Below are 18,531 nucleotides of genomic sequence, written 5' to 3'. Positions count from 1 at the left end.
GACCGCTTGGTCAGCCCCTTTGACCAGGTCTTTTGACCGGTGGTCAGCCCCTTTGACCGCTGGTCAGCCCTTTGACCGTTTGGTCAGCCCCTTTGACCGGCCCCTTGGTCAGCCCTTTGACCGGCTGGTCAGCCCTTTTGACCGGTTGGTCAGCCCTTTTGACCGGCTGGTCAGCCCTTTTGACCGTTTGGTCAGCCCCTTTGACCGGTTGGTCAGCCCCATTGACCGGTTGGTCAGGTCTTTTGACCGGTTGGTCAGCCCCTTTGACCGGTTGGTCAGCCCTTTTGAACGGTTGGTCAGCCCCTTTGACCGGTTGGTCAGCCCTTTTGAACGGTTGGTCAGCCCTTTTGAACGGTTGGTCAGCCCCTTTGACCAGTTGGTCAGCCCTTTTGACCGGTTGGTCAGCCCCTTTGACCGGTTGGTCAGCCCCTTTGACCGGTTGGTCAGCCCTTTTAAACGGTTGGTCAGCCCCTTTGACCAGTTGGTCAGCCCCTTTGACCGGTTGGTCAGCCCTTTTGAATGGTTGGTCAGCCCTTTTTCACATTCCCCTCAAGATTTACTCCTGAAGATTATGATCATAGTCTTATGAAAACTATTTCTCTGTCACACTTTACATTTTAGTAATTTAGCAGACGTTCTTATCCAGAGCCACATCCAGTTAGTGCATTCATCTTAAGATAGCTAGGTGGGACAACCACATATCACAGGCATAGTAAGTACACTGTTCCTCAATAAAGTAGTTATCTGCAAAGTCAGAGCTAGGAGGGTGTGCGTGTTGGGGGGGGTTCAAGTGCAAGTGTTGCTTCAGTAAAGTTGCTAGTCTTTTGGGGGGGGGGATCGAGGTGAGGGATTATTTAAGATACTCTTTGAAAAGGTAGGGTTACAGGTGCTTTCAGAAGATGAACACACACACTGACACACACACACACACACACACACACACACTCTTTATCACATTGACTCTAAGGATAACACAGATAGTGGCAAAACTGGCACCCTGACAGGTGATTACCCAGCAGAAAGCACAGAGTCAGGGCACTAAAACAATATAATGAGGACATGGTCTCATTCTTCATATCTGGATCTCTGCTGATGTGAATGGCAGTGATTCATAAGTACACCTTTTTAAAGAGCTAGGGCAATAAGGGCACTTCCTGTCAGCAGTCAGGCAATAAATCAGAAAGGCTGCCTGGGTCAAGGACCAGTTTATGCCACATGGCCATGCTTGCACACAATGTCAAAGGATAAAACATATACCAAAGCATGATATTAAAGTGTATAGCCAAGTCAGTCTATACTCATCAACTTACCCCACCCATGCCATCTCTCACTCCCACACACAAGCACACACTCATGAACGCAAGCGTACATAAAAATACGCTATTATATTACAGGAACATCACTATTAAAATATAAAGTCAAAACCCAAGTCAACTAAGGTGAAATAGTGTTGTCTTTACCTGAACAAATGTGAATAAATCCGAGTAGAAAGTAAATACCCACAGAATGCGCAGGCATCATTCCAAAGCAGCAGAGGACGGAAACGAATTGTATTCAATCTAAATAATGAGTATTTTCATAGATGTTCTGTTCTGTTTTCATATATGTTCTGTTTCCTTCTTCTGTTGAAATAGCCTGCCACGCCGTCTCGCTCCCTCTTCTCTGTGCCTGTCCGCTGCGCTGGGGTAGTCTTTGGTGAGTGCCAGTCACCGAATAACTCCGTGCGGGACGATTGCTATTTCTCTACACAAATACGATAATTTATTGATAGCTCATATCAAACCTCCCGGTCACATTATGCTGGTTGCCTACGAGATCGTTCACATAACTGGGCTCTTCTTGGATCCGAGTGAGCTTCGTAAATCCAAGACTAAACGCTGAAGTTTTAGCAGAATTCATCTGTGATCAAATATTATTTCCACTTTGGCATAGTTTTCTTTCGTATGTGTGATATGGCAGAGTCCAAAATCCGAACGTTCAACTTCAGTTTAGTAACTTTTCTGATTTCGGTAGCCTGCTTGAGGTTGTTTCTCTAAACTGCCAGGGCTCACCCAACTTCGTGCGCTCAGTGAGGGTTGTATGTTGGTACTGTATGCACCACTCTTCCCACTCCACGACGGGGTTTTCCATAGAGGATATTATTAACACGGGAAACCTACATTGAATTTATTAGGCTACCAGATATGTTAGGCCTATGTTAGTTTACTCCAAAAGTTCATCTAAATCTAACACGAATGTTATTGTACTCAATTATGATTCTCGTCAGCCAAAGCTACTGGCATCCTGCTTAATTAGGCTACGTTGATTAATTTAATTTCAATTAGGTATATTTTGAATGATTATCTAACTATGCTAAATGTGTCTAACCAAATTGATTTAAAACAAATCTCATTCGTCTACTTGCTGAACAAAAAGTGATGAAAAAACAGTATTCCACATTTGTTCTCTACCCAAACAACAGCAGAAGAAAAGTGAAACAACAGCCAATGATGTCCCCTGTGTGGGTTTAATAACGTGAAAGGGATTGTTTGAAAGACAGGGTGCTGTTCCCTTACATCCTTCTATTCAATGTAAAGTCAAAGGGGCTGCACGACATCGTTTACCCCACTGGGAGACAGATGTATTCAAAACCACCGTGTGAACCAAGGTCTCACACACGCCATAGGTGCCTGCATTTATGTGCCCTTTAAATCCTCGCTTGGGCACAAAATAGTATCTTAATAAGCCAATTAAAATTCACTTCTGAAGAGATTAGCCAGGAGCAGTGTTGCACTTCTCTAAATCATTAATTAAATCTATAAGAAGATTTGCAAATCGACCCAGGGACCTCTTTGTCTCACTATGCGAATGGCACATCAGACAGAATGACCATTTCATTTTCAAGTCCATTGCATGAATTTGAATGTAGGCTACTTCAAACGCATTGGAGTTTTTTTGGGGTCTAGGAATAGGATACACTAAAAGCTCATTTTATATGAATACAAGCTGCAGGCTTTCATGTGATAAAAATGTGCCATGCTGAGAAAATATCTAATAAATAAAACTAAATAAGATATATTTTCTTACTATTGATAAGTGTCAATAAAGATACATATCTTTCCTGAGGGCTTCATGGGTTCATTGAAAGAACCGAAGAAGTTCAATCCCAACCGTTCTTTCTGGTTTGCTACATGACCAGCGCAAGCCCCCCCTCTGCTGGCTGACTTGCAGGATGCAAGAAATTCAGCACAAGAGGACATTCACTTTCATGCCCTTTCTAGAAACAACCTCACAATCAATGGTTAGCTAATGCATCAAATGCAAAGCTGAAGTCCTGCCTCCCTACATGGTAACTCATATGACATGTTTTCGTGGCTGAGGGAGATGCCAGACTATCTTAATTTCTAGCCTACAATCCCTCAGAAGTATAAAAGCTTTTGTTCTGCAAAAGGTACTTGACTAAGGAGACACGTATAATGTTTATGACCGACTGCTGGCATGTCCTGCAAGGTTCAAGAGATAATTCTCTCTCTCTCTCTCTCTCTCTCTCTCTCCCTCTCCCTCCCTCCCTCCCTCCCTCCCTCCCTCCCTCTCCCTCCCTCCCTCCCTCCCTCCCTCCCTCCCTCCCTCCCTCCCTCCCTCCCTCCCTCAGACACATAGGCAGAGAGAGAGAGGAACCCCATATAGAGAAATCTCTCTCTCTGCCTATGTGTCCATATAGAGAAACCTCAGCATTTCTCGTGCAGTGGGAGAAAGCCTTCGTTCCCTGCCCCCAGAATCTGTTCTGCCTTCAACCCCTAATTGCTCTGAGTGTGCCACTGGCGGCCTAGTTGAATGCTTGCACGAGCTGCCCAGTTCTGGAACCAGAACAACACAGACCAGCAGTAAAATATGGGCACTCACAGGCTACCCATAAGCACATTCCTTTACAAAACATTGAGTTTTCCACCCCTTCTCTCTTTCACACACATTACTCTCTCCCTCTCGAATAACCTCAGTGACAACTGCTTGGTCCAGTAGAAGATGAATGCCTATCACTCTGGATACCTTTCCACCTTGTTACCCTCAGAGGATTTCTGGGTCAACTTTCTCCTCTCAAAACACAATAGGATCAGTGTCAATAAATGAAATGACATTCTGTGAGTTGGTCATCAAATCCCCTTTATGAACAGAGGATAAAGTGTGCTTACTGACCACAGAGGATGTGGTGTGGAGGAGAGGACGCCTCCCTCCAAACACATCGCAGTGCAGAAGAGTCAACAGGTCGCCTACACAAACACCCAGACTCTCCCAGGGAGCACTGGGACTGTAGCGCCAGTCCAGCTGCCTAAACAAACACTGCACAGCATGGCTAATGTGATTAATACGATGTAGAGGTCCACTAGGAGAGCTGACCGCACATGCGTGTGGCCTCCAACATAACAGCAGGTGCTACACACATTTCAGAGTGCAGAGTTTATGATTTCTACCGTACATTTCACAGGTCCGCCTGGCCATCCAATGCATCTCCAAGACTAATGTAAGCACAGCAACAGATGGTACAAGGGGACACATAGAGAAACTCAAATATTATATCGGTTCGACAGTCATAAACAAAGGAGACATCAGCCAGAGGCATCAGACAATGCCAAATATTGAAAATGATTGTTTTGCTACTCAAAGCTCCAGCTGTAAATTGGTTCAGAGCCAGACCAAACAAGACTGAAATCAAACATGAACTAAAACTGTCACTGATATTAATGAAGGAACAAATAACATTACGTGCTATCTCCATAGATACAAACAGCAACAAACACTGCATAGTTAGTGTTTGATAATTAGTGAACAATTGCATAATTGCCGAGTTAATTCTGTATAATTAATGAATTATAAGTGATTGATGTTTTGTTTCTCTTTCACATAAACATGTCTATGGGGTCACCTTTGCCATGACAAGAATTCTCAGACAAAACAGATTTATCTGTGTGTAATGAACACGATGGGAGACAAAGAGCTGGATTCAAGTGCAGGGTGCAGCATGTGTTTATTGCAAAGGGCAACAGTACAGGCAGGGAAAAGGATAGTAACGTAGTCCGGGAGATCAGGCAATAGGTAGATAACAGAAAATCCGATAGGCTAAAGTACAGGGAAGGAATAGGCAAAAGGAATCGTTAGCAAGGCAGGCAAAAACTATCATACACCGGAGGAGAAAAATTGCAAAAGGGGGGAAGAGAAGAAGGAAGAAGAAAATAATTAAAAAAGAAACAGAGCTCAGAAAGACATGTCACAAAACAAACAATACCTCACAGTGACGGGGTACAAAGAACTGAACTAAATAGTGTGTGATAATGACATACATCTTATCTGTAGGAAAGATATCAGTTTGTCTCTGTGAATGGCTTGTCCTCTGACAAATCAACTGTAAATTTCGGTGTTCCTCAAGGTTCCGTTTTAGGACCACTATTGTTTTCACCATATATTTTACCTCTTGGGGATGTCATTCGAAAACATAATTGTTACCATTCACTGCTATGCGGATGACACACAGCTGTACATTTCAATGAAACATGGTGAAGCCCCAAAATTGCCCTCGCTAGAAGCCTGTGTTTCAGACATAAGGAAGTGGATGGCTGGAAACTTTCTACTTTTAAACTCGGACATAACAGAGATGCTTGTTATAGGTCCCAAGAAACAAAGAGATCTTCTGTTGGATCTGACAATTAAACTTAATGGTTTTACAGTCGTCTCAAATAAAACTGTGAAGGACCTCGGCGTTACTCTGGACCCTGATCTCTCTTTTGACGAACATATCAAGACTGTTTCAAGGACAGCTTTTTTCCATCTACGTAACATTGCAAAAATCAGAAACATTCTGTCCAAAAATGATGCAGAAAATGTATCCATGCTTTTGTTACTTCTAGGTTAGACTACTGCAATGCTCTACTTTCCGGCTACCCGGATAAAGCACTAAATAAACTTCAGTTAGTGCTAAATACGGCTGCTAGAATCCTGACTAGAACCCAAAAATCTGATCATACTACTCCAGTGCTAGCCTCCCTACACTGGCTCCCTGTCAAGGCAAGGGCTGATTTCAAGGTTTTACTGCTAACCTACAAAGCATTACATGGGCTTCCTCCTACCTATCTCTCTGATTTGGTCCTGCCGTACATACCTACACATACGCTACGTTCACAAGACGCAGGCCTCCTAATTATCCCTAGAATTTCTAAGCAAACAGCTGGAGGCAGGGCTTTCCATTTTTATGGAATGGTCTGCCTACCCATGTGAGAGACGCAAACTTGGTCTCAACCTTTAAGTCTTTACTGAAGACGAATCTCTTCAGTGGGTCATATGATTGAGTGTAGTCTGGCCCAGGAGTGTGAAGGTGAACGGAAACGCTCTGGAGCAACGAACCGCCCTTGCTGTCTCTGCCTGGCCGATTCCCCTCTTTCCTCTGTGATTCTTTGCCTCTAACCCAATTACAGGGGCTGAGTCACTGGCTTACTGGTGCTCTTTCATGCCGTCCCTAGGAGAGGTGCGTCACTTGAGTGGGTTGAGTCACTGATGTGATCTTCCTGTCTGGGTTGGGGCCCCCCCTTGGGTTGTGCCGTGGCGGAGATCTTTGTAGGCTATACTCGGCCTTGTCTCAGGATGGTAAGTTGGTGGTTGAAGATATCCCTCTAGTGATGTGGGGCTGTGCTTTGGCAAAGTGGGTGGGGTTATATCCTTCCTGTTTGGCCCTGTCCGGGGTATCATCGGATGGGGCCACAGTGTCTCCTGACCCCTCCTGTCTCAGCCTCCAGTATTTATGCTGCAGTAGTTTATGTGTCGGGGGGCTAGGGTCAGTTTGTTATATCTGGAGTACTTCTCCTGTCTTATCCGGTGTCCTGTGTGAATTTAAGTATGCTCTCTCTAATTCTCTCCTTCTTTCTCTCTCTCGGAGGACCTGAGCCCTAGGACCATGCCTCAGGACTACCTGGCATGATGACTCCTTGCTGTCCCCAGTCCACCTGGCCGTGCTGCTGCTCCAGTTTCAACTGTTCTTCCTGCGGCTATGGAATCCTGACCTGTTCACCGGACGTGCTACCTGTCCCAGACCTATTATTTGACCATGCTGGTCATTTATGAACATGTGAACATCTTGGTCGTGTTCTGTTATAATCTCCACCCGGCACAGCCAGAAAAGGACTGGCCACCCCTCATAGCCTCTTTCCTCTCAAGATTTCTTCCTAGGTTTTGGTCTTTCTAGGGATTTTTCCTAGCCAACGTGCTTCAACACCTGCATTGCTTGCTGTTTGGGGTTTTAGGCTGGGTTTCTGTACAGCACTTTGAGATATCAGCTGATGTACGAAGGGCTATTTAAATAAATGTGATTTGATTTGAACAGGTGATTAGAATTCAGGTGATTGGGATCTGGGGAGTGAGCTGCATTCAGGGGATCGAGGTGTTTGAGAGTGTGAGCTGGAAAGTGAGCTGGATAGTGAGCTGCATTCAGGGAATCTACGTGGTTGAGGGTGTGAGTTGGAAGCAGACGTTTCACTGTGCTTTCACTCAGAATAAGAACCATGCTTTTGAAATGTGTGCTGCACCTGCTGTTATGTTGGTGGCCACACGCATGTGCGGTCAGCTCTCCTAGTGGACCTTTTCATTGTATTTATCACATTAGCCAATTCCACATAAGAGACTCTGATTTTTCACTTTAAAATGTATGCCAAACAAAAAAAAAGTTTAAAAAAAGTTTAACAAACCATAAACTCTGTAAAATGACTACTTTGACCAATTTACACAGTAAATAAAAATATATAAAAAATGTACTCTAAAAATTGTTAAGATGCAAAGTTTGCAAACTGAATTACGCTAACATCTCCCTCAGTTTTATTCTGTTACCAAACTTTGTATCTGTATAGTTCTTTCTGTAAATGTGTTTTTGTAAAACTTTCAGTGGAAATTGTTCAAAGTAGTCCTTGTGGATAGAATTCTTTGCATGCCTGCCTACCCATCTACACCACTCCGGCCAAACAGATTTTTATTCTCCACGATGAGTGGAGACACATTCTGACTGTTCTGATTGGTCCCAGAAACTGATGGGTTCGGGCCAGAGCCAGCCTACTTGATGATGTTATCAATTGGTCAGATTTGTTGGAGACGATCCAATCGCTGATTAATTTATTTTATAACACGCCAATCATTTTGAAGTCACACAAACGACTTCTAGGGTGGCAGAATCACACCATGTTTATGGCGATCAATAGAGAAACATAATTAAATTCAGGATGAGTCATAAAGGCATTAGAGTTCTATGGTTTGTTAACCTTTGAAATCAATGGTTTTTGGTAAACATTTTAAAGTCAGAGTCACAGCGTAATTCTTTTGCCATGGAAATTCCCACATACCACTCCCTCCTTTCGACAGCTTTTTCTTTGTGCAGCTACCACTAACATACTGTCATGCACTGATCTGTTTCACCTGTCCTTGTGATTGTCTCCACCCCCTTCAGGTGTCGCTTATCTTCCCCAGTGTATTTAACCCTGTGTTTCCTGTCTCTCGGCGCTAGTTCATATTGTATGTTTCCAAGTCAACCAGCGGTTTTCCCGTTCTCCTGCTGTATGCAGTCTCCTTTTTCTAGTCCTCCCGGTTTTTAGCCTTGCCTGTTTCTGGACTTTGTACCCGCCTGCATGACCATTCTGCCTACCTTGACCACGAGCCTGTCTGCCACTCTGTACCTCCTGGACTCTGATCTGGTTTTTACCTTTTTGCCTGTCCACGACCATTTGGATTAATAAACAGTGTAAGACTCTAATCATCTGCCTATTGTATCTGCATTTGGGTCTCACCTTGTGCCTTTAGACATACATAACCACCTGCAGGTGCTGCTAGCTATGTGTTTCTGACAAGAACATCTGGAATCCCCCCCAGATCACCCATGTATTCAAATCAAATGAATTTGTCACATACACATGGTTGCTGTCAGCTTTCTGTAAATAAGAAGCCCAGAGGTTTGCATTGCTCCTCTAAAATCACAGCCAATTCTTTTTCCTATACTTAACATAATCACAAGGACACCATGGAAACGAGCTCCTCAATCACAAAAGAAATGAAGGGCATTAGGAGTCAGACAATGAAGTCAATGAAGCTAATGTAGTTATGTGGGTTTCACTGGGGTTGACTGTATTGTACATTATGACATTAAACCGCACAATATTACATTGGTAACGCTCATGTACACTGGGGGCATAATCACTGATAGCTGTAATGGGTGGTGTTTGTTGATGTTGGTGGTGTTAACTAGTCAAATTACATTCCAGTTAGTTTAAACTCCATTACTGGTTGTCTGTCAATAACACTATCAGCATCTTCTTTTTCCCTCTTTCATATTTCTCATATTCAAATAATTTCTTTATCACCCCCTCCCTTTAGATTTCTCCGTCTTCCCTTTTTCCCATCCACCAACTCTCCCATTTTTCTCTCCCTCTCTCTCCCATTCGTCAGCCCCACTCAACGATGAGCGCAGAACGCTCAGGGTCATACACGCAATGAGAATGTGAAATATAACAAAGAGCCTTCATATTCTCTATCCAACAGCACATCTGGGACTGCTGATGCACAAAACATGCTGCTTTTTTCATCCTTTCCCTCTCTCTCTGCAAATTGACAAACTGAGTGCCGCTGTGATGTTCCTATCAATCGTGATGCATGTTGGCCAGACAGGTACAACCATAAATCACTCACTCTCTCTCTCTCTCTCTCTCTCTCTCTCGCTCTCTCTCTCTCTCTCTCTCTCTCTCTCTCTCTCTCTCTCTCTGTCTCTCTCCCTCATTCTCTCTCTCTCTCTCTCTCTCTCTCTCTCTCTCGTGCTGTTGACTAGGTAGGTACAAGGACGACTAGAGCATTCAGCCCTTCTTGAGAGGGGTGCCATATGATGCAATTCAGTTTTTTCAATTAAGCAAATCAAATATTAAAATATAGGTATACTATATATACAGGTAACTGTCAAAATAAAGGAAACACCAACATACAGTTTCTTAATAGGGCGTTGGTGTCATGTATTGTCATGTTATGTCTTGTTCCTGTTCTTTCTCTTCACTTCGTTTCCCCCTGCTGGTCGTATTAGGTTACCTTCTCTCCCTTTCCTTCCCCCAGCTGTTCCTCATCTCCTCTAACTACCTCGTTTACTCTCTCCCACCTGTTCCCTTTTTTCCCTCTGATTAGGTCTCTATTTCTCTCTCTGTTTCTGCTTCTGTCTTTGTCAGATTCTTGTTTGCTTCACCCTTGTCCCGTCCTGTCGTAATCTGCCTCTTCATCAGATGCTACATGTGATCAGGTACCTCTGTCCTCTACAACCCGCCCCTACCCGGAGAGACCAGCAGTCTGTTGCCGCTAACCCTGCTATTCTCCTCTGCTGCTAGAAGGGGACTCTCCTGTAAAGATCAGAGGACTTTATGATTTATTTGTCGCCCTCTCTGCGGGTTGTCTATTTTGTCAACCGATACATCTGAAGAGGATTTATGTCTTCCCTGTGTTTGGACATTAAAAGACTCTGTTTCTGTTAAACCGCTTTTGGGTCCTCACTCACCTGCACAACAGAAGAATCTGACCAAGAATGGACCCAGCGACTTCGGATCCTCTCCACTCAGCCGTCGAGATCCAGGGAGCGATGCTAGGCAGACACGAGCAGGAATTGTCTGCTGCTCGGCATGCCGTTGAGACCCTGGCCGCCCAAGTCTCCGACCTCTCGAAACATATTCACCATCTCCGCCTCGATCCACCGGCTACTTCCAGGGCTTCCGAGTCTCCGGAGCCCAGAATTAATAACCCGCCGTGTTACTCTGGGGAGCCCACTGAATGCCGCTCGTTTCTCACCCAGTGTGATATTGTGTTTTCTCTTCAGCCCGACACGTACTCCAGGGGCACAGCTCGTATCGCCTACGTCATATCTCTCCTTACTGGACGGGCTCGTGAGTGGGGCACGGCAATCTGGGAGGCGAGGGCTGAGTGTACTAACCAGTATCAGAACTTTAAGGAGGAGATGATACGGGTTTTTGATCGTTCTGTTTTTGGGGAAGAAGCTTCCAGGGCCCTGTCTTCCCTATGTCAAGGTAATCGATCCATAACTGATTACTCTATAGAGTTTCGCACTCTTGCTGCCTCCAGTGACTGGAACGAGCCGGCTTTGCTCGCTCGTTTTCTGGAGGGTCTCCGCGGGAGGTAAAGGATGAGATTCTCTCCCGGGAGGTTCCTTCCAGCGTGGATTCCTAGATTGAACTCGCTATTCGCATAGAACGACGGGTTGATCTTCGTCACCGAGCTCGTGGAAGGGAGCTCGCGTTATCCGTTGCCCCCTCTCCGCATCACTACCATCTTCCTCCACTGGCTCAGGTGCTGAGCCTATGCAGCTGGGGGTATTCGCATCTCAACTAAGGAGAGGGAACGGAGAATCACCAACCGCCTCTGTCTCTATTGCGGTTCCGCTGGTCATTTTGTCATTTCATGTCCAGTAAAAGCCAGAGCTCATCAGTAAGCGGAGGGCTACTGGTGAGCGCTACTACTCAGGTCTCTCCTTCAAGATCCTGTACTACCTTGTCGGTCCATCTACGCTGGACCGGTTCGGCAGCTTCCTGCAGTGCCTTGATAGACTCTGGGGCGGAGGGCTGTTTTATGGACGAAGCCTGGGCTCGGGAACATGACATTCCTCTCAGACAGTTAGGGGAGCCCACGGCCTTGTTCGTCTTGGATGGTAGTCCTCTCCCCAGGATTCAGCGTGAAACGCTACCTTTAACCCTCACTGTCTCTGGTAATCATAGCGAAACCATTTCTTTTTTAATTTTTCGTTCAGCTTTTACACCTGTTGTTTTGGGCCATCCCTGGCTAGTGTGTCATAATCCTTCTATTAATTGGTCTAGTAATTCTATCCTCTCCTGGAACGTCTCTTGTCATGTGAAGTGTTTAATGTCTGCTATCCCTCCTGTTTCCTCTGTCTCTTCTTCACAGGAGGAGCCTGGTGATTTGACAGGGGTGCCGGAGGAATATCACGATCTGCGCACAGTGTTCAGTCGGTCCAGGGCCACCTCCCTTCCTCCGCACCGGTCGTATGATTGTAGTATTGATCTCCTTCCGGGAACCACTCCCCCCCGGGGTAGTCTATACTCTCTGTCGGCTCCCGAACGTAAGGCTCTCGAAGATTATTTGTCTGTAGCTCTCGACGCCGGTACCGTAGTCCCTTCCTCCTCTCCCGCCGGAGCGGGGGTTTTTTTTGTTAAGAAAAAGGACGGGACCCTGCGCCCCTGCGTGGATTATCGAGGGCTGAATGACATAACGGTTAAGAATCGTTATCCGCTTCCCCTTATGTCTTCAGCCTTCGAGATCCTGCAGGGAGCCAGGTTTTTCACTAAGTTGGACCTTCGTAATGCTTACCATCTCGTGCGCATCAGGGAGGGTGACGAGTGGAAAACGGCGTTTAACACTCCGTTAGGGCACTTTGAATACCGGGTTCTGCCGTTCGGCCTCGCTAACGCTCCAGCTGTCTTTCAGGCATTAGTGAATGATGTCCTGAGAGACATGCTGAACATCTTTGTTTTCGTTTACCTTGACGATATCCTGATTTTTTCACCGTCACTCCAGATTCATGTTCAGCACGTTCGACGTGTCCTCCAGCGCCTTTTAGAGAATTGTCTTTATGTGAAGGCTGAGAAGTGCTCTTTTCATGCCTCCTCCGTCACATTTCTCGGTTCTGTTATTTCCGCTGAAGGCATTAAGATGGATCCCGCTAAGGTCCAAGCTGTCCGCGATTGGCCCGTCCCTAAGTCACGTGTCGAGCTGCAGCGCTTTCTCGGCTTCGCGAATTTCTATCGTCGTTTCATTCGTAATTTCGGTCAGGTGGCAGCTCCTCTCACAGCCCTTACTTCTGTCAAGACGTGCTTTAAGTGGTCCGTTTCTGCCCAGGGAGCTTTTGATCTCCTCAAGAAGCGTTTTACATCCGCACCTATCCTTGTTACACCTGACGTCTCTAGACAGTTCATTGTCGAGGTTGACGCGTCAGAAGTGGGCGTGGGAGCCATTCTTTCCCAGCGCTCCCATTCTGACGACAAGGTCCACCCTTGCGCGTATTTTTCTCATCGCCTGTCGCCGTCGGAACGTAACTATGATGTGGGAAACCGCGAACTGCTCGCCATCCGCTTAGACCTAGGCGAATGGCGACAGTGGTTGGAGGGGGCGACCGTTCCTTTTGTCGTTTGGACTGACCATAGGAACCTTGAGTACATCCGTTCTGCCAAACGACTTAATGCGCGTCAGGCTCGTTGGGCGCTGTTTTTCGCTTGTTTCGAGTTCGTTATTTCTTATCGTCCGGGCTCTAAGAACACCAAGCCTGATGCTTTATCCCGTCTCTTCAGTTCTTCAGTAGCCTCCACCGACCCCGAGGGGATTCTCCCTGAGGGGCGTGTTGTCGGGTTGACTGTCTGGGGAATTGAGAGGCAGGTAAAGCAAGCACTCACTCACACTCCGTCGCCGCGCGCTTGTCCTAGGAACCTTCTTTTCGTTCCCGTTCCTACTCGTCTGGCCGTTCTTCAGTGGGCTCACTCTGCCAAGTTAGCCGGCCACCCCGGCGTTCGGGGTACGCTTGCTTCTATTCGCCAGCGTTTTTGGTGGCCCACTCAGGAGCGTGACACGCGTCGTTTCGTGGCTGCTTGTTCGGACTGCGCGCAGACTAAATCCGGTAACTCCCCTCCTGCCGGCCGTCTCAGACCGCTTTCCAGAACAGCTCCCCTGGGCAGAATACGCTCACAACTCGCTTCATTCGTCTGCGACCGGGCTATCTCCTTTTCAGAGTAGCCTCGGGTACCAGCCTCCTCTGTTCTCGTCCCAGCTCGCCGAGTCCAGCGTCCCCTCCGCTCAGGCTTTTGTCCAACGTTGTGAGCGCACCTGGAAGAGGGTCAGGTCTGCACTTTGCCGTTATAGGGCGCAGACTGTGAGAGCCGCTAATAAGCGTAGGACTAAGAGTCCTAGATATTGTCGCGGTCAGAGAGTATGGCTCTCCACTCAAAACCTTCCCCTTAAGACAGCTTCTCGCAAGTTGACCCCGCGGTTCATTGGTCCGTTCCGTATTTCTCAGGTCATTAATCCTGTCGCAGTGCGACTTCTTCTTCCGCGACATCTTCGTCGCGTCCACCCGGTCTTCCATGTCTCCTGTGTTAAGCCCTTTCTTCGCGCCCCGTTCGTCCCCCCCCCATCCTTGTCGAGGGCGCACCTATCTACAGGGTCCGTAAGATTTTGGACATGCGTCCTCGGGGCCGTGGTCATCAGTACCTAGTGGATTGGGAGGGGTACGGTCCTGAGGAAAGGAGTTGGGTTCCATCTCGGGACGTGCTGGACCGTTCGCTGATCGATGATTTCCTCCGTTGCCGCCAGGTTTCCTCCTCGAGTGCGCCAGGAGGCTCTGTTTCTGTTAAACCACTTTTGGGTCCTCACTCACCTGCATAACAGTTGGACCACTACAAGCCGCCAGAACAGCTTCAATGCAGCTTGGCATAGATTCTACAAGTGTCTGGGAACTCTATTCGAGGGATGGGACACCATTCTACCATAAGAAATTCCATAATTTTGTGTTTTGTCGGATACCACTCCAGAATGTCCCATAAGTATTCAATTGGGTTTAGATCTGGTGACTGAGACGGCCATGGCATATGGCTTACATTGTTTTCGTGATCATCAAATCGTTCAGTGACCACTCGTGCCTAGTGGATGGGGACATTGTCATCCTAGCCATAGCAGCCAAAAATAATGACCTGCCTAGGATTTTTATACATGACACTAATTGCTTCATTTTCTCAGGAACCACACCTGTGTGGAAGCACCTGCTTTCAATACACAGTTGAATTTGGAAGTTTACATACACCTAGCCAAATACAATTACACTCAGTTTTTCACAATTCCTGACATTTAATCCTAGTAACAATTCCCTGTCTTAGGTCAGTTAGGATCACCACTATTTTAAAAATGTGAAATTTCAGAATAATAGTAGAGAGAATGATTTATTTCAGCCAATATTTCTTTCATCACATTCCCAGTGGGTCAGAAGTTTACATACACTCAATTAGTATTTGGTAGCATTGCCTTTAAATTGTTTAACTTGTCTGCTCACACATTTTCTATAGGGTTGAGGTCAGGGCTTTGTGATGGCCACTCCAATACCTTGACTTTGTTGTCCTTAAGCAATTTTGCCACATCATTGGAAGTATGCTTGGGGTCATTGTCCATTTGGAAGACCCATTTGTGACCAAGCTTTAACTTCCTGACTGATGCCTAGAGATGTTGCTTCAATATATTCACATAATTTCATTTCCTCATGATGCCATCAATTTTGTGAAGCACCGCCACAACATGATGCTGCCACCCCGTGCTTCACGGTTGGGATGGTGTTCTTTCGGCTTGCAAGCTTCCCCCTTTTTCCTCCAAACATAACAATGGTCATTATGCCAAACAGTTCTATTTTTGTTTCATCAGACCAGAGGACATTTCTCCAAAAAGTACGATCTTTGTCCCCATGTGCAGGTCTTGGCTGATTTTTGATTTTCCCATGATGTCAAGCAAAGAGGCACAGAGTTTGAAGGTAGGCCTTGAAATACATCCACAGATACCCATCCAATTGACTCAAATGATCAGAAGCTGCATTTTCCAAGCTGTTTAAAGGCACAGTCAACTTAGTGTATGCAAACTTCTGACCCACTGGAATTGTGATACAGTAAATTATAAGTGAAATTATCTGTCTGTAAACAATTGTTAGTAAAAATCCTTGTGTCATGCACAAAGTAGATGTCCTAACTGACTTGCCAAAACTATAGTTTGTTAACAAGAAATTGTGGAGGGGTTGAAAAACGAGTTTTAATGACCCCAACCTAAGTCTCTGTAAACTTTTGACTTCAACTGTAGTTTTTGTCCCCATTTACTCAAGTGTTTCCATTGGCAGTTACCTGAAGGCATACTATCTATATTATTTATTACAGGTGATAGTTTCAGCACATATCACTTCCCCCTTTGATGTTTCGTAGATCAATGCACTGCACACTTTCTGTTAATAAAGCCCTCTTGCATATATTTCCACCGTACCTCACTTCTTTGTTAAACTACAGAAATTCAAGCTATCAGACATGGTCTCAGGGATGGCTAACTCTGGAGATCCCCTCGACAGTTAGGTAAATCTGCCTTTAACTATTTTGCACCGTGCTTATGGAATGGTCGACAGAGTTCGCTGAAATTGGAAGACTTGGTGCCTCTGAAGCAGTTCAGATGGCTGTGTGAGGACCTTTTTAAGGAAGAATGTGTTTGTTTCTTATGATTCAATGCTTGATCGTTTTATTTTATATTTATAGCTTTTGTATTTTTTGCTTGCTTATACTGTATATTTTGTAGGTTAACTATGTATTTTTACTATGTTTTGTAACTTTCTCCACATCGTTGCTTTAAATGAGAATGATTTCTCAGTGAACTTACCTGGCAAAATAAGGGGTAAATAAATTATCTATGAACATAAAAGGCTGTAGTGTCCCGATAGTAGTGTTAGAATCATGAACAAGACTGTGAAATATGGTCATGACCCGTATTCAAGCTATGATCTTTATCAAATTCCAATCTCTTCTGTGCAGCCTGAAAGTGCAGTTTGTAACTGTCCAAGGCCACAGGAGAGAAGGCTTGGGGAATGGAGAGAAACTCTTAATCAATTTGCTTATTTGCTCTATGACGGTACCTCCCATGACAGTGAACCTTTACAATAATATATTAAAGGAAAGGGAGAGAAGATTGAATTATGTTGCCTTAGGAAGGAGCACTCGAAGTCCGTGGCCACTGATGAACTGGCATCCAGTGATATTATAGTCCCTGCCTGCTGGAACACAATCTGCTACCTGGGACTATTTGGGTCCCAGTCATGGCTTTGAATTTCCATAATTCTTGGAGATATTAAAGCACATTAGTTTAATTTCCTATTGGCCAGTGGCTCCTTTGGGCTAGTTTCCACAGATTGATAGAAAAGACAGTTGCCTGTAATCATTTAGATCCTAGTTACACAGGAGTGTGCTTTGTGCTGACCCTTGATAACTTTGAACGTTTGGGTCATAAACTAACATTTTTAACAAGCTCCATTGTGATTTGGGTAATGATTTCCCATGCAGGTTTATGACAATAATGGTGTCTGTAGCATTGGGTGATATGCCACCCCCTGTTTATTATACTAAACTTTAAACTATACTTATACATACTAATTTGCTTTCTGGATTGTAAACATTGAGCTCATCATACAGTATATCCAATGTCGATTTATCCAGACTAGAGTTTCTAAAATCATATACTGACTCTGTTGGTCTTCAGTACATTTCTGACCTGAATGTAAAGAAAGTACTTTTTAATATTGCTAACAGAAGATATACTATATAGAGAGTACCAGTCAAAAGTTTGGACATACCTACTCATTCAAGGGTTTTTCTTGATTTTTACTATTTTCTACATTATAGAATAATAGTGAAGACATCAAAACTATGAAATAGCACACATGGAATAATGTAGTAACCAAAAAAGTGTTAAACAAATCTAAATCTATTTTAGATTTTAGATTCTTCAAAGTAGCCACCCTTTGCCTTGATGGCAGCTTTGCACACTCTTGGCATTCTCTCAACCAGCTTCATGAGGAATGCTTTTCCAACAGTCTTGAAGGAGTTCCCACATATGCTGAGCACTTGTTCACTCTGCAGTCCAACTTATCCCAAACCATCTCAATTGAGTTCAAGTCTGATGCAGCACTCCATCAATCTCCTTGATGACCTACGATTAAGATTATCCTACCAAGGGGACATCAAAACCTGTCACATCTTATGTTTCACTGAGATGTGGCTGAACGACAATACGGACAATATAGAGCTAGAGGGATTTTGCATGCACCGGCAGAACAGAGAAGCTACCTCTGGTAAGATGAGGGGTGGGGGTGTGTGTCTATTTTTCAATAACAGCTGGTGCGCGATGTCTAATATTAAATAAGTCTCGAGGTATTGCTCGCCTGAGGTAGAGTACCTTATGATAAGACGTAGACCAGACTATCTACCAAGAGAGTGCTCATCTATATTATTCATAGCAGTCTATTTACCACCACAGAATGAAGCTGGCACTAAGACCGCTCTCAACGAACTCTATAAGGCCATAAGCAAAGAAGAAAATGCTCACCCAGAAGTGGCACTCCTAGTGGCCGAGGACTTTAATGCAGGCCAACTTAAATCAGTTTTACCAAATTTTTACCAGAGAAAAAAAAACATAGACCACCTTTACTCCACACACAGAGATGCATACAAAGCTCTCCCCCGCCCTCCATTTGGCAAAGTTGATCATAATTCTATCCTCCTCCTGAAGCAGAAAGTACCAGTGACTCGCTCAATACAGAAGTGGTCAGATGATGTGGCTGCTACACTACAGGACTGTTTTGCTAGCATAGACTGGAATATGTTCTGGGATTCATCCAATGGCAATGAGGAGTACACCACCTCAGTCATCGGCATCATCAATAAGTGCATCAACAACGTCGTCCCCACAGTGACT

General features: G+C 45.0%; 1 protein-coding gene across 1 annotated transcript in view; it reads right to left on the bottom strand.

Annotated features, from left to right (window-relative positions):
* LOC115105785 (roundabout homolog 1-like) overlaps positions 1-2,068 on the bottom strand; it is a 188,467-nt gene extending 186,399 nt beyond the window's left edge. The window contains exon 1 of the mRNA XM_029628166.2: positions 1,461-2,068. Within this exon, the coding sequence (XP_029484026.2) occupies positions 1,461-1,521 (61 nt within the window). The 5' untranslated portion in view covers positions 1,522-2,068. The remainder of the gene's footprint in view (positions 1-1,460) is intronic.
* Positions 2,069-18,531: the final 16,463 nt, after the last annotated feature.

The sequence above is a fragment of the Oncorhynchus nerka genome, linkage group LG22, assembly GCF_034236695.1.
Source record: "Oncorhynchus nerka isolate Pitt River linkage group LG22, Oner_Uvic_2.0, whole genome shotgun sequence".
NCBI lineage: Eukaryota > Metazoa > Chordata > Actinopteri > Salmoniformes > Salmonidae > Oncorhynchus > Oncorhynchus nerka.
Note: the sequence above shows the minus strand (reverse complement) of the source record. Positions and strands in the feature narration are given on the sequence as shown.